The 22,689-nt window shown below is 43.0% G+C and overlaps 2 protein-coding genes and 1 long non-coding RNA gene across 3 annotated transcripts in view; 2 read left to right on the top strand and 1 right to left on the bottom strand.

The window, feature by feature from the left end:
- The window catches only part of LOC143269222 (zinc finger protein 431-like), a 223,037-nt gene that overhangs the window by 77,976 nt on the left and 122,372 nt on the right, over nucleotides 1–22,689 (top strand). The window lies entirely within an intron of this gene.
- Nucleotides 1–22,689, bottom strand: part of LOC143269225 (uncharacterized) — a 115,901-nt gene that overhangs the window by 19,999 nt on the left and 73,213 nt on the right. The gene's annotated exons all lie outside the window — the stretch shown is intronic.
- LOC143269210 (disks large homolog 5-like) lies at nucleotides 9,327–19,895 on the top strand. The gene is made up of 7 exons (XM_076554231.1): nucleotides 9,327–9,521; nucleotides 11,509–11,671; nucleotides 12,512–12,643; nucleotides 13,699–13,882; nucleotides 17,869–17,984; nucleotides 18,929–19,023; nucleotides 19,191–19,895. Exons 1-7 carry the CDS (start codon nucleotides 9,389–9,391, stop codon nucleotides 19,337–19,339), a joined length of 972 nt encoding a protein of 323 aa, XP_076410346.1. The 5' UTR covers nucleotides 9,327–9,388; the 3' UTR covers nucleotides 19,340–19,895.

Raw genomic sequence — 22,689 nt, 5'->3', positions numbered from 1 at the left:
CTTGGGGTCCTGTTTTCCAGGTAGCCTCCCTGGTGATGGGAGTAGCAGTGCAGTCATCCTTGTTCCACCTCTAGTATCCTCCTATGAGTGAGTACATACCATATTTATCTTTCTGAGTCTGGGTTACCTTACTCAGGATGATTTTTTCTAGATCCATCCATTTGCCTGCAAACCTCATGATGTCAATTGTTTTTCTCTGCTGAGTAGTATTCCATTGTGTATGTGTGCCACAATTTATTTATCCATTCTTCAGTTGAAGGGCATCTAGGTTGTTTCCAGGTTCTGGTTATTAAAAACAATGCTGATATGATCATAGCTGAGCAAGTGTTCTTGTGGTATGATTGAGCATTTCTTGGGTATATGCCCAAGAGTGGTATAGCTGGGTCTTGGGGGAAATTGATTCCCAATTTTCTAAGAAAGCACCATATTGATTTCCAAAGTGGTTGTACAAGCTTGCATTCCCACCAGTAGTGGAGGAGAGTTCCCCTACTTTCACATCCTCTCCAGCATAAAGTGTCTTCAGTGTTTTTGATCTTAGCCATTCTGACAGGCATAAGGTGGTATCTCAGAGTCAATTTGATTTGAATTTCCCTGATGATTAGGGATGTTGAGCAATTCCTTAAATGTCTTTCAGCCATTTGAGTTTCCTCTGTTGAGAATTCTCTGTTTAGTTCTATAGCCCATTTCTTAATTGAACTGTTGGGCATTTTGATGTCTAATTTCTTGAGTTCTTTATATATTCTGTATATCAGTCCTCTGTCAGATGTGGGGGTAGTGAGCACCCATCCTGCCCTGGACTTCCTGTCTGGACAAAAGCTCCCATCCTGCCCCGGACTTCCCATCCAGGTAAGAGCTTCCATCCTGTCCCGGAGTTCCCATTTGGACAAGAGAGCTCCCATCGGGACAAGAGAGAGAGACTTCCTGAATCTGTCAGCTCTGTCTGAACCAAGTGTGCTGATAAGACCAAGAACGAACCACAGGGAGATGGACAGACATCAAGGCAGAAGTACATACAACAAAATGAAGAGCAATACAGCACCACCAGAACCTAGCCTGCCTCCAACATCTAGACCTGAACATCAAAAATTGGAAGAAGCAGAAGAAAACAGCCTTATGAATAACAACATGAAGAAGGTAGAGGCTTGTGTAGAGGAAAAGACAAAAAAAAATGGAAGGAATGCCCTGGCCTCTTTCATTTGAAGGATTGGTCTGGGCACACATCCTTTCTTAGTTTTGGCACAGGCTTCAGGGTCAGAGTTATGCTGAAGCCAACTTCTCATCTTGGTGAGGGCCCTGGCATCAGTCCAGGTAAAGTTGAAGCATGGATATTCTCCTTTGCATTCTTTAGGCCAGATATTTTTCTTCTGAGTGATAGGGTAGGACACATTTCCCTCTTGGATGGGGCCAGCTCTCTTTATAGTCAAGGTTAGGCATGGATATTCTTTTCTTTTCTCTTTGTTTCATTTCATTTTGTTACTTTTCCTTCTCTTCTGGCCTTGGCTCTTCTGCTTAATGGACTGGCCCAGGGATACCTCTGTTTTTATTCTGGGCCAGAGTTTATTCAGCTTCAGATTTTGGTGCAAGCTTCTTTTAGGTCAGGGTTTGGCACTTTAATCTTAGGGTTGGTTGCTGGCCTTTCTGGGTAAGGGAAAGCCTTTGTTAATTTAGGCTTTATTCCTGGTCATCATCAGGTTCATCCTTAGGCCTTGGAATACTTCTCTCTTGACATCTTTGGTTTAATGTTTAATCCTGGTCTACTTACACTTTAGGTACTTAGCATGGATTTTTTCAGGGCCCATGTTGGCCTGGGCTACTTTTGAGGGTATAGCAGTATCTAGGCAGTTTTTGTGTTAGAGTTAAGCCTGGTTACATTGATATTCTGGGACTGTGTGGTACCTGTTTCTCTTTAGGGTTGAAGCAATGGATACTCTGGACTCCAGGTTTATCTGAAGCTATTTTGTAATGTATAATTAGCCTTAGATTATGCTCAGCCATTCTGAAAAAAATGTGCATATTGATGTAGGACTGTATTTATTTCCCTTCCCTTACATCTCAAGTATATTCTGAGGAACATTGGCTCTTTCCAAGGGAAATAGGTGCAGACACCAATACACACAGCACAGAGTCCAGATGAAATAAACTACATATTACACAGATAGAAAAGTGAAGTAAGGAGGAGACAGTGGTACTTGGGAGAGTCCTTGCTGCTGCATTGGTGACTGTAGGCATGGTAAAGAGGTACCCTGAGCTCATGTGGAATATTGTTGCTTCTCAGTAAAGATAACATAATAAACTCTCAACAAGGTTTCTGCTGCCTTTCTTTTCCTTCTGTGGTCTACTCCCATGAAGGCATATCACAGGCAGTTAATATAACAGCAGAGACTGGTCCTCTATTGATCTAGTGACTGCCTTGATAGGCACATGAGGGTTGTGGAGATCTTCATGTGGCCTCTTATGCAGTGTGGGCATGGTGTCCTCCCCTGTGTGGCATTCATGGCATGCACTGTGAAGGTGTTCCTCTGGTCTTTGCTATGGAAACATTTCTCAAAATCTTATTTGTCTTGAAAACCCTTGGAACAATGAACCATGCCTTTGTGATCACTTTCAAGAAAGCTCCCTGTCATCTCCACACACTGTTGTGTGATCAGGTCTTTCCACAAAGAATGTCTCCACTGACTTACCAGAAATTGATTCCTGCTCACATTATTATTATTGTGAATCACAGGCCACTTTAATAGTGTGAGCTGCCAACTTGTCAAGGACACACATGTAACCATGACAATGATTCCTTATGGAGTGTCACAGAGGCCAGGCTTCACTCTGCTCAGAGAAACACGAAGGTGGTCAAGCTGTGCAGATATCTTTGGACTGGTAATTAGAAAAGGTGCCTTGAAGGATTCAAGATTTCCAGCAGTCCTTCTAACTCAGTCTCCTTAGTGTTGGGTTTCCTTTTTATTCTTTTTACCATGGATGCTTTTTTCTTGCCCTAACATGACATTTGAAGGGTAGTGGGAAGGAGGCATCTTAATGATCTGAGGAGTTAGTCAAGGTATCACAGTGTTCCATTCCTCTATCTTATTGAGGATGGAAACCTACACTTAAGAATTGTGGCATGCCAGACTGCAACCCACAATTCCAGAGAGCCTAGCTAACAGGGAACAATCCTAGGAGAGACACATGGATGACCCTGCAAAAGAGAAGTGGATGAGATCTACATGAGCAGAGTGGGTGGGAAAGGGTGGCAGTGGGCGAGGGTGGGGGATGAGAACATAAAAAAATGGGAGGGTCAAGCTGGAACAGGGACAGAGTGGGAGGGCAGGGAGGAAGATACCATGATAGATGAGGACATCATGGGAATAGAAAGATGCAAAGTGCTGGGGAGGCTCTCAGTAATCCACAAAGATCACCGCACCAAACTCCTGTTTGCTCTGTTTCTAATTTATGACCTCTATTTTCATTAACTGTTGCAATGACTGTGTCTAATTCACCAACCGAAAAATAGCTTTTGATGTCTTTCAAACTTATATACTTTACACCTCTTTAGTGAGTATATTTTCTGAATATCTTAACAAGAAAAACTATAACTATCTAATATTCAACTCCTTCAGAGACCCGAGAAGGAAATAATATTGAGTATATAGGAAATATAACTAAGCAACTTCCAAAATATGTGAGAAATGACACAAACATTTTGTTGCCTAGACTGTCACTCAAGATTTCTCTGCAACATTGGGGCATCCATCTTTGGCCTACAGGCCTAGCATATTTTACAGACTCATCTGTGAAGCAAGATTTTCTGAAGGGCATTCCTACCTTGTCTTTGCAAGGTGCAACAGTCTTTTTTTGTGTGTGTCCCACTTGTCCATTTTGGAAAGCATACTGTCAGCAGTTGATATAAGGTCACGTTCTTACCCAGTGGCTAACATTTGATACAAATAAAGTAAACACTATATAGAGTTTCTTCACTTATCATCATCTTCTTTGAAGTAGATTGATGCTCCCAGGAACAGACATGTCTCATAGTCATAAAAAAAGAAAAAAATATATATGTTATCATTTTAAATGTCATATTCTGCAGATCTCTGAAGTACTTTAAGATGACCTGTCTATCTAAAATATATTTCTGCTTGACCTTGAGGACAGAGCTAATATGACTACAGGTTTCATTGTAATGACAAAATGCTAACCTGCATTTCTTTATTATCCTAAATAGTTGGCAATAACTTTCAAGGACTGAAAATTGCATTGCATTGTGAAATGAACTGTATAGGAATGATACACTGAACAAGATAGAAGTATATGTGCAGTATTTTCTAACAAAATCAATCTCAAATCTGTATCAATATACATAATTTATATATAATATATAAAAATCCAATCCATTCTGAAATATTTAAAACTAGTAGTTCCATTTTAAAAGTAGATTCAATAATCTACCTTTCTATCTTTGAAGACTAGCAGTTATATTTAATATATATATGTGTGTGTGTGTGTGTGTGTGTGTGTGTGTATATTAGATAGAACATATTATTAATATTAGATTCAGGTTCTTTATGATAGGACACCTTTTGGAATGATCACTGTAACATGCTATTTACCTACACTCTAGACTTCTCTGAATTTTAGTATGTGTTTCTTGCTTGATATTGTTCGTATTGGTTGAAGTTCCATCTTATCTAGGTCACTATGCCTCATTACTCCTTCACAATATTTGATTATCAATCCTTTGTATATAGTCTTGTATTAGGTTAGAACTTTCTTATTTAGACAAAAAAGGGGAGATGTAGTGGGTAGCCATTGCATCTTTGATCTGGAAGTTCCAAACCCCACTGAGGCTTTGGTAACTGTCACATCTACAAGGCAGGGCTGAGAGAGGACCATGAAGAACCGAGATCCAGATGGGTCAGTTCTCTTGGTTCCTGGACCCTGGACGCTGGAGGCAGACTGAGCAGAGTTCTCCAGAGAACACTACCAGACTGCAAAACACCTTTCCCAGACACTGGTACCTATCCCTTCACTTGTATTAAAATTAACCTCCCTTTTAACTATGTGGAGTGGCCTTAATAATTTCACCAATAGCTGACATTCCTACAGCTGAGAAGCTTATGTAAGGCAAATGAGAGGGTAAACAAGATGAAATGGCAGCCTACAGAATGGGAAAAGATTTTCACCAAATCCACATCTGACAGAGGGCTGATCTCCAAAATATATAAACAGCTCAAGAAACTAGACATCAAAATACCACATAATCCAACTTAAAGAACGGGATACACATTTAAACAGAGAATTCACAACAGAAGAATATTAAATGGCCAAAAGACATTTAAGGAATTGCTCAAAATGCTTAGCCATCAGGGAAATGCAAATCAAAATGACACTAAGATACCATCTTACATATGTCAGAATGAATAAGATCCAAACCATTAATGACAGGTTATGTTGGAGAGGATGCAGTGCAAGGGGAACAAGCCTCCACTGTTGGTGAAGTTCAAACTTGTACAGCCACTCTGGAATCAGTATGGCAGTATCTCAGAAAATTGGGACTCAACCTGCCTCAAGACCCAATATTACCACTACTGGGCATATACTCAAAAGATGCTCTATCATACCACAAGTTCACTCGTTCAACCACATTTATAGCAGCATTATTCGTAATAGCAAGAACCTGGAAACAACCGAGATGGCTCTCACCTGAAGAATGAATAATGAAAATTTGGTACCTTTACACAAAGGAATATTACTCAGTGCTAAAAAATAGTAATACCATGAAATATGTAGACAAATGGATGAAACTAGATCCTGAGAGAGGTTACCCAGACCCAGAAAGACAAACATGGTATGTGCTCTCTCTTAAATGGATATTAGATGCAAAGCAAAGTGTAAGCTGGGTACTATCCACAACCCCAGAGAAGCTATGTAAAAAGGAGGACCCTAAGAGTGTCATACATGGAGGGCCCTAGAAAGGAAAAATAGTTAAGATCTCCTGGGTAAAGTGGGAGAGGGTAGAAATGAGGGGATGGGTGATGGGAACAGAAGAGAATGAGATGGCCCAGTGGAGGGAGGGATACAGAGGGAGAGTAATGAAACAGATGCCTTGATAGAGGAAACCATTAGGTTGTTAGGGAGAAACATGGTGCTAGGAGAATCCCCAGTAATCCACAAGGATGACCACAGCTAAGACTTCAAGTAATAATGGAGAGTGTGCCTGAACATACCTTCGCTATAATTATATTAGTGACTACCTTAATTGTCAAAATAGAACCTGCATCCAGTAACTGATGGAAGCAGATGCAGTGATCCACAACCAACACTGGGCTGAGCTCCTAGATTTCACTTAAAGAGTGGCAGGAGGAACCACAGGAGCAAGTGAGGTCAAGACCATGATGGGGAAAACCACAGAGATAGCTTACCCAAGCTGGAAACTCATGGACTCTGGCCGGAACTAGCACAGGACCAAACTAGGTCCTCTGAATGTGGGTGACAGATATGTGGCTAGATTTGTTTGGGCAGCCCCTGGCAATGGAACCAGAACTTATACCAGGTGCACAAAATGCCTTTTTGAAACACATTGACACAGAAGGGAGCTGCTTGGTCCTGCCTCAATTTAGTATGCCAGACATTGTTGACTACCCAAGGGAGACCGGACCCTCTCTGAAGAGTGGATGGGAGGTGGGCTGGGGAGTGATGAGGCATGAGAAAAGTGAAGGAAGGGAAAACAGGAACTGGTATGTAAAATTGAAAAAAAAACTTTTTTATAAATAAATAAAACAAAAACACATCAAACAGCATCTCCCTATAGAGCATAAACTGGCTTTAGGGCCCCAACTTTCCTGCATCAAAGTGTCTAGGCCTCCGCAACTGCACTGAAGGGCAGTGGACTTACAGACTAGGAGGAACGATCAGATTAAGGCCCTGAGGTACGAGCCATCTAAGGACCAGGGAATGGTAGAATTATCAGGTACCTATTGTCAGGCTCAAAGTCACTTTTACCAGCCTCACAATGCAGCCTGAGTCAGCTCTGCTCTGTGGGAACTCCCCCAGTGACATCACACCATGGAAAACTCCATCTCACACAGCCTGCCTTTGTAGATCTGGGCCTCAGGCTGGGAATGAAGTAGCCACTCAAACAACACTGGCTCCTGGATTTCCAAAGGTCAAGAATGGCCTGTGGGAAAGGTCTGAGAACACAATCATTTTAGAGTTTGGATCTTTCTGGATGTTTGAACATTTAGAAATAGAAAAAAGGAGCTTGGAATAGTGATGCATGCCTTGACCTCAACCAACTGGGAAATGAGGAGGAGACTTGAAGACTGACTGCAGTGCAAGTGCCAGGAGAGCCTGTGTCTCAAAAAAGTCATGTTGACTGTGCCACCATTCTCATGGCTGCTGAGGCCAGATTTGGGGAGTCTGAAGCCAGGCTGTATCCTGAGCAGCTGTGAATAAGCTTGAGGAGGCTCTCCTTTGGGTCACCTGAACCATGTAAAAAGGAGAAGAAACCAGCAGACCCCTGCATGTAGAAGACAGGAGAGTTGACATTCACAGAGGGGGAGTCTCAAGGCTGAACTTTGAGAACCGGCTAGGCACAGTCTTATCCCCCAGTTCATTTCCTGAACATGATCCAACTACCAAGAGTGGGCTGAGATGAATATTGTAGAAGGCAGGTACTGTCCCCTGTCAGCTTGATCTCAGGGCATTTGGAAGAACATGAACCCTCCTCTGGATGGGACATCAGTGAGATAAGAGGCAGGACCATGCAGAAGGGGTTTCTGTCTTTGCTGGGTGAATAACTATATATCCTGGGCAGGGTATCTGTTCATGGAAGTGTGATGTTCCACAACTGATTGTTAGAAAGACCAAGCTGTCTGAGGTCTCAACTATACAGCTGACTCGGGACTCTTTCTAATTACTGGGATTTGCAGGCAATCCTTTATACTTTTCCATCTAGATCTACTGCCTCATCTCTGGATTCATGTGAGCAATCACTCTCTCAGTATCTCCCCCCTCTCTCTATACCACCTCTCTCCTCTGATTTCCTTTCCCCCATACTGTCATCTGTGTTCTTAAAATAGTTTATATGTCAGTTTAGGAGACATGCCTTGCTCCCAAATTCCAATATGTCCTCAACTTTTTGGTCTTCACAAGAATCTATTTAGAAATAAAGTTGACAATCACATTTATTTGCTTAAAGCTTCAAAATCTGAAATGACACAGATCACCTAAAAGTTTCATCAGTCCTAGGTTGCAAGGGTTATGCTTAGGTCCAGAGATTTGGTTGGAGAACATGCATTCCATGCTGACCATGTGACCTGGATTCTCTTTATAGCGATGTCACGATAAGAAATGTGAGGTTTGCATATAACAAAGCTGTATGATGCAACATCTCTTGAGTCTCTCCCCTTACCTGCCCTTCTCATGTTCTCCTAATGGATCTTCAACCCAAAGATAGCAGTGCCACCTATTCAAGAGCATGTGGATTAGAACACATGGCTAGAAAAATAGGCATTTGGCCATTTTTTACTGGTTGAAGCACCATAGCAGTGATCTACATCATGTTCCACTCCATGATTGAATGCCTAGTTTGTGTGTGTGTGTGAGTGTGTGTGTGTGTGTGTGTGTGTATTTATGTTTCATTCATGATGCCTCTCCATCGCCCACACTGAAATCTGACTTGCCACTACATTTTCCACAGTCTATGAATTCAAGGTTTGTGTCATCATACTCTTTCCATGAATTGCTTGCTTTCAATATCTGAGAGCTAACCTGGTCTCAGTGGCTCCAACCAGACCTGTCCAGAGCTAGTCACATCTTCACTCACAACCTCATAGCTTGAGTGAGCTCTACTGCCACTCTGGGGGAATATTCATAACTAACTATGTAACATTTTTGAGCCCACTAATCTCTAAAATTCTGAAATTTTAAATTCTAAAATTAGGTTTTCCCTGGGGATTGTTAACTTCAGAGTTCTCATCCCTACTACTCCCCATTGTACTGACCAAATTTCTGAGCATCCTTTTTTTCTCAAAATATTGATTATGAATCTTAAGGAGGGGAAAATCCAACCCTGGACAGTGCATGCAAAGTGAGCTTTCAACTTCACTTAGATAAATTTTTAATGAAGCAGAGGCCTAGATTTCTAGCTTTGGAAGGAGGATCTACCTAAAGGCTTCCATTGTGAATCCAGAGGCTCCTGAAAATGGCACCTTGGTTTCAAGTCACTTTTGGGTGAGGTATGTAGTAGGGATGAAATAGGTATACCAGTTGACATCAGCACATGGACATTCTACTGTATCCTGGAGAGCCCAGGCATTCCATGTGATGTCACCAGTGTTGTGGCAACGCCAACTGTCACTGTGGCATTTGTGCAGTGCCTCGTGTTTCACCTACAGACATGCTGTCTAGACTGAACAGGATTGTTGGGAGACAGGATGGAGAGCACAGGGAGACCAAAGGGAGGCAGAAGGAAGATGGCCTTCAGTCTCCATGTCACACATCAAGAAATAAATGGTTCTGGGGAAAGCGCAGTGAGTCCTGGGAAAGGGATGGGGGGGCTTCCTGAAGGAGGAAAGCTTCAGCTGATCCTTCCAGGAGTGAGGCTAAGCAGGTGAGAGTTTCTGAGAAGCAATGGGACTATTTTAGTCCTCTGAATTCTTCAAGAGCAGAACAAAGTTGAGTTTGGTTAGTTTGGCAGAGAGCCAGGGATGGTCAAGGCTGCAGCTGCTCTGTTGAGGGCCCTCTGCTTTCACTCTGAGTGGGAAGGAAGCCCAGAGGGACTAAAGAGGTTTCAGTGCCTGCCCTGCACTTCACCCACACTGGATGTCTTTTGGTGTGTGTCACTAATAACAAAGAGAGTAAAGTCCCCTGACCAATGCTAGAGATTCTCATATTTTACATAACAACCACTGGCAAGGCAGGAGCCACCAAGAATTGCTGCATGTCAGTGGTCCCTAAGGTTTCTTAGTTCCTGCCCTCTCACTAGCCAGTCATCTTCCCTCTATCTTGAGTGCATTACTGGGACATCACTCTTCCTGTAAGTATTTGTTCTTGGTGTCAGAGGGCTCACCTGTGGAAGCCCAGTCTTTAGGTATTTTCAGTCACATCTTTTAATAGTTGATAACACCTTGGCTAACATCATGATGGATGGAATGTATTCTGGTGAAGCTTTTGGCAAAAGTTTCATCATTACCTATGTGACTTATCATTGTTCTTACAGGACCCACATAATCCTCCACCATCCCCATACATTATAACTGCCCCGTGGATCTTCTCTAATTTGGTTGTTCACCTTGTGGAACTGATCTTCCTTTCCCATTATCCTGAGCTAATTTCTTAGCATCCTTTATTTCTCATCTCATTAGTTAGCATTCTTCGGGATGAGAAGAGCCTTTCCTGGGCAGTGTTTGGACCAGTCTTCCCCTCCACACATGATGAACTATTGAATTAGAATGAAGTAGATTCTAATGAATCAGTGAGATCACTGGATTAGAATGACGTGATGCAGAAGGCCCTCCCCTGTCTCAGGGAAGGTGCTGGAAAGGGCAGCTTGGCTTTTGGTGAATTGGAGAAGAGTTTGTTATCAGATAGGTGATGATACTAGCAGTGACCCTAACTGTCCCTTCTCTGGAAATTCTATTGTATCCTGAGTGTCACTGGCATCTTTTGTGGAATCACCAGTGTTGTGGCAATGCCATTTGTCATTGAGGCATTCATTAAGTGTTTAAAGGTTCACCAATCAACATGTTGGCAAAACTGAACACACTAATTGGCATAGAAAGCCCTGGATTTCTAAGCAGCAGTTGATGCAAGACATGATCATTCTCTTAATGGGTTTCAGTAGCTGTGATCATTTGAAGCAATGGGCCTATGCAGCTTACATGGGATTCTAAAGAGCGGATTGAAAGTGGAGGACATCTGATGATTAGTTGGCAGAGGGCCAGGAAATGTCAGGGAAGCAGCTGCTTTGCTGGGACCTTTTTCAGTTCATTATGATTGTCAACAAATGCTAAAGGAGGCACAGAACCACTAATGAGATATCAGGGTAGGATGTTGCTGCACTTTATTCTCAGTAGATTTCTGTAGATTTCATGGATATCTGATATAAATACCAGGAAGGGAAACTTACTATCCATGTACCAAGGTCTGAGACATTGGGTGCCTTTAGTCCTGCACACAGGTTATCAGGGATGGGAGATTCAAAGCACCAGGCAATCCAGGACTTTTTGCACCGTATCAGGTATCGGCTGACAATTCCAAATCAACATGGCTGGCCTTCCTTATGCCTTTCAGGGACAGTGGGGCTGCAGTAGGTCAAAAGGCATATATTTAGCCTTAGAGATTGGAGACAGACACATGGCTTATGGGACCCAGTTTAAGGATATCTGCTCTGATATTTGAGGGCTTCACCGGGTGCCATGCATTTCCTCTTCCTCAGGCCTCCTCTTGGGACTCCACATGATCTCTTGGCCCTATGCCATTCGTCTGTACAAATTCACTGTGTTTATGTACCTACAGGGACTACTAGGAAGGCATCATCCACACCCTTCTTCCTCACTGAGCAGGAACACCAGCTGAACCAGGTGGATAAATTGACCCTTCAGCTACAGATGATGACCAATGAGAGGAATGAACTGCTGGAACTCCTGGCCCTTTATAACAACAATGAGTTGAACAACAGGTATTCATCATGCCCATTTCTCTGGTAACTGTCTTGACCCTACAGTGTCCTGAGTGCATTTGAGAGGCAGAACTGAAGCCTGTAGGAGTGAGATAGGACATAGGCTGTTCTGATTCCTCCAAATGAAAACCAGAGCCTGTGGCCTGAATCACAATCTACAGAGTAGGGCATTAGGGAGTAAGATCACAACATGCATTTCAAGAGGCCTTGACAGGCATTGGCTTTTAGGAGATGCTCAGTGCTCTGAATTGATATTTACTTTTGCTTTTTGCTATGGGAGCAGCTTGAAGGGCCTGGTGGTCCTACTCAGTCCATCTGTGTGTGACCAGAAGGCCTGGAATTCAATTCTGCTCCTCTCAGCTTGTTCCTTACACTATGAGACAATGCCCCCTATCTGCATTTCTGTGACATTCTATCTGTGTAAAGGAGTTTATACAGCCATCCTCATGTAGTGCCTCCTCCGCGGCAATACTGATTATGAGTTCTGGGTATCCTTATAAGGAGAAAGAAACTGTTTTCTCAATACAGTAGGAATGCCATTGCAGATTTCAGATAGACCCGGATCTGTGCCATAGGCTCCAAGACCTTCTTAGAGAGCTAGTCTACCCGTCCAGGGCTACTGAGGGAGCTCCTGTAGTCCTGTCTCCTTCCCTATTGACCCCCAGCCTTTCCTGGCCATGGGACAGTGAGGCAAGTCTAATGCACACCAGGAGATCCAGTATAGAATGCAGGGTGTGACATCCAGTGGGCTAGTGTAGTACAAAACAGAACCTTAATTCATGTGGTCCCTGACACCCGTGTTCATGGGTTTCTTTTGTCCTGGGCCATGCCCTACCACAGGCTGAAATCTGAGATTGACATGCTCAAAACTCAGCATAAGAAGGAGATGTCAGATGTAAAGAAATTCCCTAAGGATGTTTGTGAGGCCTCGTACAAGTGCAAGAAGCTGAGTGAGCAGACCAACTCCTACCAGTGAGTGCCTAATTTAGTAATTTAGTAAAAATTGGTAAGGACTGCTTCTGATAGTCTGAAGTTTTTCCAGTCCTGCCTGATGCAGCTATCAGGAGAAATCTGTCAGAGCTAACTCCTACATTAAATGGTCCCAAATAAACACACTGAGGCTTATATTACCTACAAACTGTATGGTTGATGGCTTAAGTTTCTTGCTAGTTAGCTCTATCATCTTAACTTAACCCATTCTGTTAATCTATATTTTGCCACATGCCTTCTGCATGGCCAGGCTGCTGGCATGTTTCTCCTTGGGTGGCAGCTGGCATATGCTCTACCTCTGACTTTCTTCTTTGTCTCGTCTGGATTTTTCTACCTGGCTCCATCCTGCCTTGCCATAGGCTAAAGCAGCTTATTTATTAACCAATGGGAGCAACACATATTCACAGTATACAGTAAAACATCCCTCAGTAACTTCTTCACCTTAGAACAAAGTTGGGCTGTGTTTCTAGTCTGTTTACCTCTTAGCAAGCAGCCTGCCTTATATCTCTTGGACTTGTGCCTCCTAAACTGAGTTCTCCAAAGAGTGAAGAGTCTGAGAGCCCCTCTCAACATTTTCCTGTCAACTTCTGGAGCTTCTAGACAGAAAACATGGTTTGCACCATGAATGGTTTCTGCGGCTCTGGCAGGAGCTCACAGAATGGTTTCTATGGGACACAAAGATGGAATGTATTCCTGCTGGATCTTCTGTCCTGCTCAGAGCATGGATTCCTTCTACCTGCTCATGTTTTCCCAATACTGTGAACAATTAAACACCAGGGTGTGTGTGTGGGAAGTGGGGGATCCAGTTTTCAGAGGAACATGGATCCTTTACTGTCAGGGTCTTCAGAAGTTGTTGGAATTTTTCAGGAATTTGGCTATTCTCTGGCTTTGGCCTGCACCTAAGTGATGCTACCATAGCTAATTTGAGTTCGCAAGGGCTGTTGGGAAAGGGGACAAGGGATCTTGCAGGAATCATGGTATTAGGAAGTAGGAGTGGGAGATGGAGGTGGAGCTCATCATTTTTGGTGACATTTCAGCACCCTCTACAGTCAGCTCCTGAGTGAATGGACTCAGCTAAGGGAAAAATTGAGCATGTTGAAAGAGGACAACAGAAAGCTGCATGGGGAGCAGATTTCACTACAAGAGTCCTGTGAGGAGGCCAGAAGGCTCTGTGAGGAGGCCCATGAGAAGATGTATGACCTCTGGACAAAGCAGCAGCAGGTAGGATGAAGCAGCAGGGCCAAGCACCCACTTGTCTACCCATACACACACATATACACACGCCCATGTAACCATCTACTCACTTATCCACCTGACCCATCCCACCCAATAGTTCATTTCTGTGATCATTCACAGTCTTTCTGGGGAGTTAGCCTCTTGGAAGACAGTGCATGACTGGCAAGGAACCCTACTGCTCTGCTAGAAGCTGCAGTCCATTGAGGGAGATGGGTCAATCACATGTCACTCACCAATATGCTAGTATGGGGCAGCAGTACTGTGATGGGAGCCACTTAGGGAGTAGCACAGAGATCTGTGTGAATGAGTTCAAGGGTCTGGGTCTCATTTGCTTGGCATAGGTCATATGAGATCAGAGGCAGAAACAGCATGGAAGGAGGAATGTCCCCTACAAAAGCCAAATGACTGGGTCTTGTGGACATCTTTTTGGGTGTCATATACTATTTTACCCTCTTCTTCTGAGACTGCCATGGTGTTCTCTTTACCAATCCAAGCTCTTGGTTCACACTAACAGAAACTTAAGTAACAGCTTGTCAGTACTGTTTGCTCTGAGTGGCAAGGCAAGTTCTCCCATCCTGGATCTTACACTCGGAAGCTCACTGGATGACCAGGGATGTGGCCAGGGCTTATGACAGACAAGGGTCAGGGTGGCAGATTTGAGATTTTAAGAGAACAATTTCTCCAAGTGCACTAACATAGCCTGCAGAAGCACAGCAAGTTTCCCCAGGCATGTTTAGTCTCAAAATGATGGAAAGCAGAACTGTGGGTATCACTTGAAACAGCTAGTGTGAGGAGTCTCAATTCAACTGGTAATGCCATCCTCGTTCAGTTGATGTCCTCCTCATTGCATTCTGTTCACTTATGGTTTGTGGTGAGTGTGAGTGTGTGTGTGTGTGTGTGTGTGTGTGTGTGTGTGTGTGTGTGTGTGTGGTGTGTACATGCCTGAGGATGCTTACATTTGTGGGTTTGTTGGAAGGCCAGATGATCACATCAAGAGACCTCTGTTGCTTTCTCCCTTATTCCCTTTAGCCCGGGTCTCTCACTGAACCTGAAAATTTCTCTTCTGGCTAAGTGGATAGCCACAGGTCTTTGGATCCCTGTCTCCTCACACTAGAGCTTCCTGTCTTTTACTGTCTCATCTCATTGATAAATGATTCATTTGGTCAGAAAGTAAACTCACTTGTTGGTTTCTCTTCATTTCTGCACTTTTTTATTGGTTTGGAACAAATGCATTTTTTTTTCCAGACAGGGTTTCTTTGTGTAGCTTTGCACCTTTCCTGGAACTCACTTGGTAGACCAGGCTGGCCTCAAACTCACAGAGATCCACCTGCCTCTGCCTCCCGAGTGCTGGGATTAAAGGCGTGCACCACCACCGCCCGGTTCACAAATGCATTTTGTAATAAATAAAAAAATCAAACAATGGAGATATTTTAAAAATCAACGTAGACTTTTCTTTCACTGAATAGGGATAACGTCCCATGAAATGTCTGGTTTATCTTACTGCCTACACAACATGGAACCTGACATTTTGATGCTCACTCTATCATATTTATAGCTGTGTCTTAGAAAGACTCCTCCTACTAGATGTATAGAATATTGCATTTCAAAAAAGTGCTGTGGGTGACCTAAGTAGCCTCCTACTGACTTAACTGGGGCTGTTTTCACATAATATGCACTGTAATCCAGTCAAAGGTTGTTGGGTAATGACAATGGTGATTTCCATTTTCAAGTGCAATCAATGTCTTTTGTGTCAGAATCTGGGCAGGTTTAGTGAGGAGACTATGATGGGTCAACTTGGATCTATCAGGAGGCTTCATGTCCAGCCCTCTTCCATGGGTACTTGGTATTGTGTGGTCAAACTCATTTGTGCAGAGGTTGTTATTTATCTGTACAATCATTGAGTCTGTGATAAAAAATGTCCTAGGAGGGGAAATAATTTCAGGACAGGGCAGAAAAGCCTGGCTGTGTCTAAGAGGCTTGTAGACAACAAGGAGGACCCACTACCTCTCCCTGTAGTACAAAAGGAGTTGCAACATTCCAGCCTCCTCCCTTCCCCTTCTGGGTTCAAGAGACGTAGGTGTGTGTGTGTGTGTGTGTGTGTGTGTGTGTGTGTGTGTGTGTGTATTTGTGTGTTTTCCTATGTGTAATTTTGTGGGTATGAAAATATGTGTTTGAGCCTCTCTTTGTATGTTCACTCACTCACGGAACAATGGAACATCTTTAAGAATGGTGGAGACAGATTTGAATGAGAAAGTACTGTGCCTAATCTGGTTAGTACCACTTTGCATCAGTCAAAGAACAGATGATGTTGTCCATCATTCTGCATGTCCACACAGCTAACTACAACAAAAGACAGAAAACTGATGAAGGCTAAAATTTTCAGGTTTTTTAGATAGAGGCAGAATTATATATCTGCAAAGAAATCCTCGGGATAAAAACAAAGTAATAGGGTCCATAAGGTGAGAAAGAGGCTACTGAGAGGAGGAAAGGCTGCCTGAGGTTTTGTGTCCTTCTCTGCTCTGGGTGAATGGTGGCTGACCACTGATGACTTCCCTGCATCCTGTTTTGTTCTTCTCCTCATTGTCTGCTGCCATTTTCCTTTCACCTTTGCCTAACCTTGGTTCAGCTAACCTTGTCCTTGGAGCTTGGCCTGGATTTTATTCCCTGAGAAATTCTGAACTGCAGAGATGCTTGTGACTGCATCTCAGCCCAGCAGAAGTCGCACAGCTATGCTGAGGTGTGAGAAGAGGCTGTCTCAGTGCACCCCTTAGGCTCATCGCACTCTAAAGCACCCACTCCATGTTGTGTCTGCAGCACTCAGAAACTGCTTTTATTCCAAACTTCTTCATACTGAGTTAAAATCGGCCTGATGGAGGGTTGGGAGAAATGAGAACTATCAGATATTGGTAGGAGTGTAAGATGTTGTAGGCCTGTGAGAAGCTCTTTAAAATTATTCAGAATGTTGAATGCACACTCAAAGTGGACCACTGATTCCAGAATGTAAAGTAGGTGTCCACAGAGAAGAGAGGACAACAGGGTTACAGCAGGACTCATCAGAAACCCCCAACTAGAAACTACTCAGATGCACATCCTTGATGAGTGCAAACATACAATGTGGTCCATGGAATATAGTTAAACATGGAATAATACATGCAATCCTTTCGCTGAGTTAGTCAACCTTCTGTTACTCAAAGAAATACCTGACATAGTCATCTTACTTGGAGGAAAGGTTAATATAGACTCCTGAGTTTAGAGATTTTCTAGTTTCTGAGCATGTTGCTTTGGGCCTAAATTGAGGCAACCTGTGCTTTAGAGAGCTTCTTTAGGAGGAAGCTGCTCCTCCTGGAGGCACTGGGAAGCATTGAGTGAGAGCGAGGGGCTGGCCCATTGCCATACAGTGGTCCTGTGCTGGGGAATTAAGCCTTCAATTCACAGACTGGAGAACTTGCTAGGAGAGCTTGGATTACTGGTAAAGGATCCCTGGGGTTCACCTGTCTGTGTACAGGTTTATAAGGCAAGCACTACATTGACTTATCTGCATACTGAATTCTTCTCCCAGATCACCAGGCATGCATGTGTTATACAGACACACAGGCAGGCAACACCTGCACATATAAAGTAAAAATAAAATGAAAAATTATCTAAACAGAGTAAAAGTTCACAATCTTCTCCACATCACTGTGTTCAGAGCATCTTGTGTTTTCCTTTCTCTTTACTGGAATATGGGTAGAGAGGCTGTGGGTTAATGAGAGGTCACTTTCTTCTTCATAGTATCCCAGGTGATCTCATATTACATCAGTGTTTTCTGGTAAAGCAAACATGGAGACAATGTAGTGTGCTTGTATGTGTGCATCCATGTACATGTAGGTGTTCAAGTGTGTGTGTGTGTGTGTTTGTGTGTGTGTACATACGTCTATATGTACAGGGGTGCAGACAACCCTCTCCTAAAAACACAATGTTCTAATGAACAGGAACATCAAAGACTTGAGGAAGATCTTCAGTCCATGATGAAGCAGAAGGAGCTGCTCACCAGGCAAAGGGACTTGGCAGCAAAGCTGCAGCATCACTTCACTGTGTCCCAGATGAGGTAGGAGTCCAGGATTCCAGAAGCAGGTGGATCAAGTGGGTCCACTGTACCTGGATCTCTGTCCTCTTTGAGTTTCTGTTCAATTGGCAAAGCTTCCAGCCACAGCCAGGAAAAGAACACCTCAGAGTGTTATTTCTGAATCAGTCAATAGGAACTTCTGTCCAGGAAGCAATATGCTTTCTCCTTGGTCTTAAGGGGATTGTGTCCCCTTCTTCCCTTCTGAGAACTCTAGTATGCTCCGAGTATCTCAAATCTAACATTAGATCTCCCCACAAATATTCCCATGGCATCCAGAAACCTACAAGGGGAATCATCAATCATGAAGGAAAGTGTGTCCTCCTGCAACTTTATTTTCCATCAGGAACATCACGTTTAGATATAAGTGTCTACCCTTCGGCAGATTTGAATACAGCACACTCCTGCTGATTGCAGGCTCTCTGCGGTGTTTATCAGTTTCTCATGAGAAGATTTACTCTGGTCATAAACAGAGTAGGAGTTGACAAGTTAAGTCCATGCAGGGGTCTGGGCTGTAGGATTAATCAGAGCCTTCTCTGCATTGCTGTGTAGGCTCCACTAGAGGGCAGGCATAGAGTTTTCCAGGAGGTTCTCATTCACCTGGTATCTAATCAAGGCCAGGTACATCTTCCCTGACCTGTGCCTCAGACCTTCTCATACTGATATTTCTCTGGACTGTTGGAGAAATATGCTGTTTCTTCTAATCCAGCACAGTGTGTATTTTCCAGTTCAACTTCTAGCAGTTTTTTAAAGTTGAGAAAAACAAATCTTGCCAGGGTGCTCTCTGACCCTTTTCCCTTGGGGAAGCAGGGAATGAGCTCATCTGAGAGGTAATGCTCGATTGTCTAGCTGAGTAGATCTGGTGGGGGCTCAAAAGCTGACATGCAGGTCCCCACCAGGCTTGTGTCCCAGCTGTCTTCCTCCCCTAGGTTTGAAAACCTCCAGCAGGAACTGGAGCAGACCACAGCCCAGGATGAGAGCCTCCTGCAGATGGAGCTGCTGAAGCAGAAACACTATGTCTCAGGCAAGTCAGCCACCATTGAGCCCCATCCCCAGCAGCCAGGGTGTTCATGGGGTGTGTTCCCTTCCTTAACTATTGTTTACTAGGGGTGAATAGGCCCTGATTTTCTTGCCATGTGCACAGCAAAACTGTTTCTGAATCATATTTTCTTTTCTGATTTTCCCTGACAGTACCTGTTAAGGAGACTGGGAAGGCTGGAAGAAGCCAAAGACACCTTGAAGGCATGACATTCTACACTCCAGGTTCAAGGCCTCCTCAGAAAATGCCACCTCTTTTCAGCTTTGAACTCACTAGTGAGGCAAATATCAACCTACCATGAGTCGATCCAGCCACAATCGGATCCACATCTGTTGGCTCACTATCCCCAGATAAAAGTTTGTGTAAAAACAAGTCTAATATACAGAGAACACAACACAAATTACTAAAATCCCTGACTCCATATGTGATGGAAATCTGACAAGGAATACGGTGTTAATGTCACACTGCCATCCAGACAGACCACATCAAAAGCATAAGATTCTCTGTAGTGCAGTTTTCAAGCTGACACCATGTCATGGGCAAGTGTAGCTGAAGATAATTCACTACAGAGAATATGCCAGTTCCTCACCTCTTTTGCTCTTCCATAATGAAATTCCAAAAAAAACCTGAAATTTTCCTTTTTTTGGGGGGGGGGGTTTATATCTTAGGATATTTATGCTTTGGTTTTTGGTTTTATTCATTTTCGTTTAAGGTTGTGTTAATTTTTGTTATACATTTATTCTTGTCATTGTTTTAATAGTTTGCTAAGGCTATATACTGTATATAATGACTGCTGTTTTGAAAACTCCCATTGAGTAAAATGAATGTATTTTATGAATAAAATAAATTTCAAACTTTTCACTCTAAGATCTTCTTTAGTCAGATGAGGTTTCACATGCCTGCAAACCCAGAAATCACAGGCTTGGATGTATCTCAGTAAGCTCCTGGAATCTTGGGCTATACACAGATTTCCCAGCCATGGGCCTCGGGACTACACAGCGGGGTGGCGACTTGGATGTTGGTGTATAGCCTACCTCATGTATACCCACTACATAATAGAAAAATTAGACATATTGTATCCTTGAGGTCATATATTTAGCTACCAGTAAAATGTTGTACACTGTACACACATGTTCAGGGAACTTCATGTAGACCAAATTAAAGGGAAACACAAGTATATTGTTCCAGGCCTCTCAGGAAATGAGAACGCTCATTAAACTTGTATAAAGGATTGAAATATATCATGAGTGATAAGTGAACAGCAGAGCTGATTTCCTGCAAGACAATTTATGATATTTTGTGGCGCTTTTGTTTATACTTATGGGTGTTTTGCCACCACATACATGCAGTTCCCACAAAGGCCAGGTGAGGGCAGATTCCACCTGCATTTTAAGTTAAAAAGGATTGTTAGCTGTCTGTCCTGTGAGTCTTCTCAGACAAGAATAAATGTTCTTAATGGGTGAGCCATCTCCACAGTCCCTGTAATAGACCCTTGTCCTCCCAGCCCTGTGTGCTGTATTCGGTGGATTGGATCACTCCCCACCAAAGACTGAAGTTTATTGAAAACTGTAGGGACAGGCATGCTAATTGTCTTAGGCTGCCACACATCCATTCAGGGCTCTCACAGGTTCAGGATCCTGCCCCAGTCACTGACTGTCAGATTAGAACAGATTTGCTAGATCTCTTCTAGGTTGACAACACCTATTAAGCCAGTCTGTTGTAATAAAAATTGAGAAGACCCTCCTGGGGGCGGAGGTAGGATGAGGAATCCCTCTTGATGGTCTGATAAGCAATGTTGGGAGGAACCTCATGACTAGGTGGAGTGGATGGAGGCTGCATCAGGGGCCACATGTCTCTGGTGCAGAGTGATTCTTTGCAAAACTAAAAAAGGAGAGAAGTGGTTGAAGCTGCTCTTTTACCACGCAGATCTCAGATTATATTGAGAAAGTTCTTCCAGAGACTGATTTACTCTGGTGAAGCTCCTCTGGAATAGATCTGACTCCTGAGACTGACAGTGAGGCAGAGATTTAATGTGTAAAGAAAGTTATCCCCTCGGTCTCCAGACTGGAGCTGTCACATCAAGGGTAAGAAGAACCTACTGTCCTCTGATCTTCCTGTGTGTGTGGGAGGGGGTGCCAGGTCTTACCCCACTGAAGCTAAGACATCTGGTTTTTAATTCCTCACTTAAACTAGAATCTCTCCATCTCATATAATTACTCATTTAATTAGATTACTGTGTGTTCCGTTTGAGAAATATCAGACTTGTGTTATTTTACTTTCTTGCCCAGAAGGTATAGAAACCTAATAAGCCAGCATCAAATCATCACCTAAAACACTGGTTAAGGGAATGTGAACATGTGGATTTATAACTGAGATAAGGCTGTTGTGAGACCCAAACTACTCTAAAAGTTCTCTACCTGGCTGGTGCATTGGTCATGGTTCCATTGGGATAACAACTTATTGAATGAATTTCTATATATACAGAAGGCTATTTTTTAGAATGACTTAGAAGCTGTGCTCCAGCTATTTGAACATTGGCTGGCTATGATGACAAAGTCCAAGAATCCAGCAGTTTCTCAGTCCACTACACTTGATGTCTCACCCATCAGTAGTATAGTCTGGAATCCCAAAGAAGTTGGCTCCAATACCACTGACGGAATGAACTTGCTAGCAAGGTGAGACCAAGCAGCTAAAGAGCAAAAGCTCCCTTCTTCCATTTCTTTATATGGGCTTCCAGCACAAGGCCTGGCTGATTACAGGTGGGGTTTTGGGGCTCAAAACATCTGAGGTAAAGGTGTTTCTTTCTCCATCAATATCTAGATTAAGGGAATGTCTTCCTTATGCAAAGATCTGATTACATGTGTATCTTCTGTCTTCAAATTAAGCAAAAATACCTTGCAGGTATACCCCTCCATATTTGGGTTTTGCTTAATTGCAGATTTCAATTTCACAACCAAAAAGAGTCATCACAACTTCACCCCATGTCAACTTGACACATAATTATATCTTTTTATGTCATGATTAATTTCCAAATGTAAAACAATAACCAGGTCATAATAATGCCTAAACATGATATAATTATTCCAAGTACAAGGCAAACATATTATGTATTAGACCAGCTCAAAATTATGCCTAGCATGATTTAACTATCCCTGTACAACTACAAGCACATTATAAAGTTAGAGTAAGTGGCAATGTCCCTTGAGGGCCTTTTTTTAATATCTCAAATTTAAATATGAGAAACATCAATATTCCGCCTTCTTTTGTAATGAATGTTTTTATTTATTTGTTTATTTTTATTTTTATATCCTAATCAAAATTTCACCTCCATCTCTCCTCTCAACCCTCCACCCAGCTCCACTCTTCCTGACCTCCATCCATTCCTCCTTCTCTTTTTTCTCTTCAGAAATGGGCAGGCCTCCTGTGAATATCTGTCTGCCATGTTATATCAAGTTGTGGTGGGACTAGGCATGACCTCTTCTGTTAAGGCTGGATGTAGCAATTCAGTAGGAGGAATGGGGTCCAAAAGCAGAAATTAGAGACAAGCTCTGCTCCCACTGTTAGGAGTCTCACCAGAAGACCAAGTTATACACCTGTAAAATATCTGCAGAGTGCCTAGGTCAGTCCCATGCAAGCTACCTGGTTGGTGGT

Source organism: Peromyscus maniculatus, chromosome 18 (genome assembly GCF_049852395.1).
Source record: "Peromyscus maniculatus bairdii isolate BWxNUB_F1_BW_parent chromosome 18, HU_Pman_BW_mat_3.1, whole genome shotgun sequence".
Lineage (NCBI taxonomy): Eukaryota > Metazoa > Chordata > Mammalia > Rodentia > Cricetidae > Peromyscus > Peromyscus maniculatus.
Note: the sequence above shows the minus strand (reverse complement) of the source record. Positions and strands in the feature narration are given on the sequence as shown.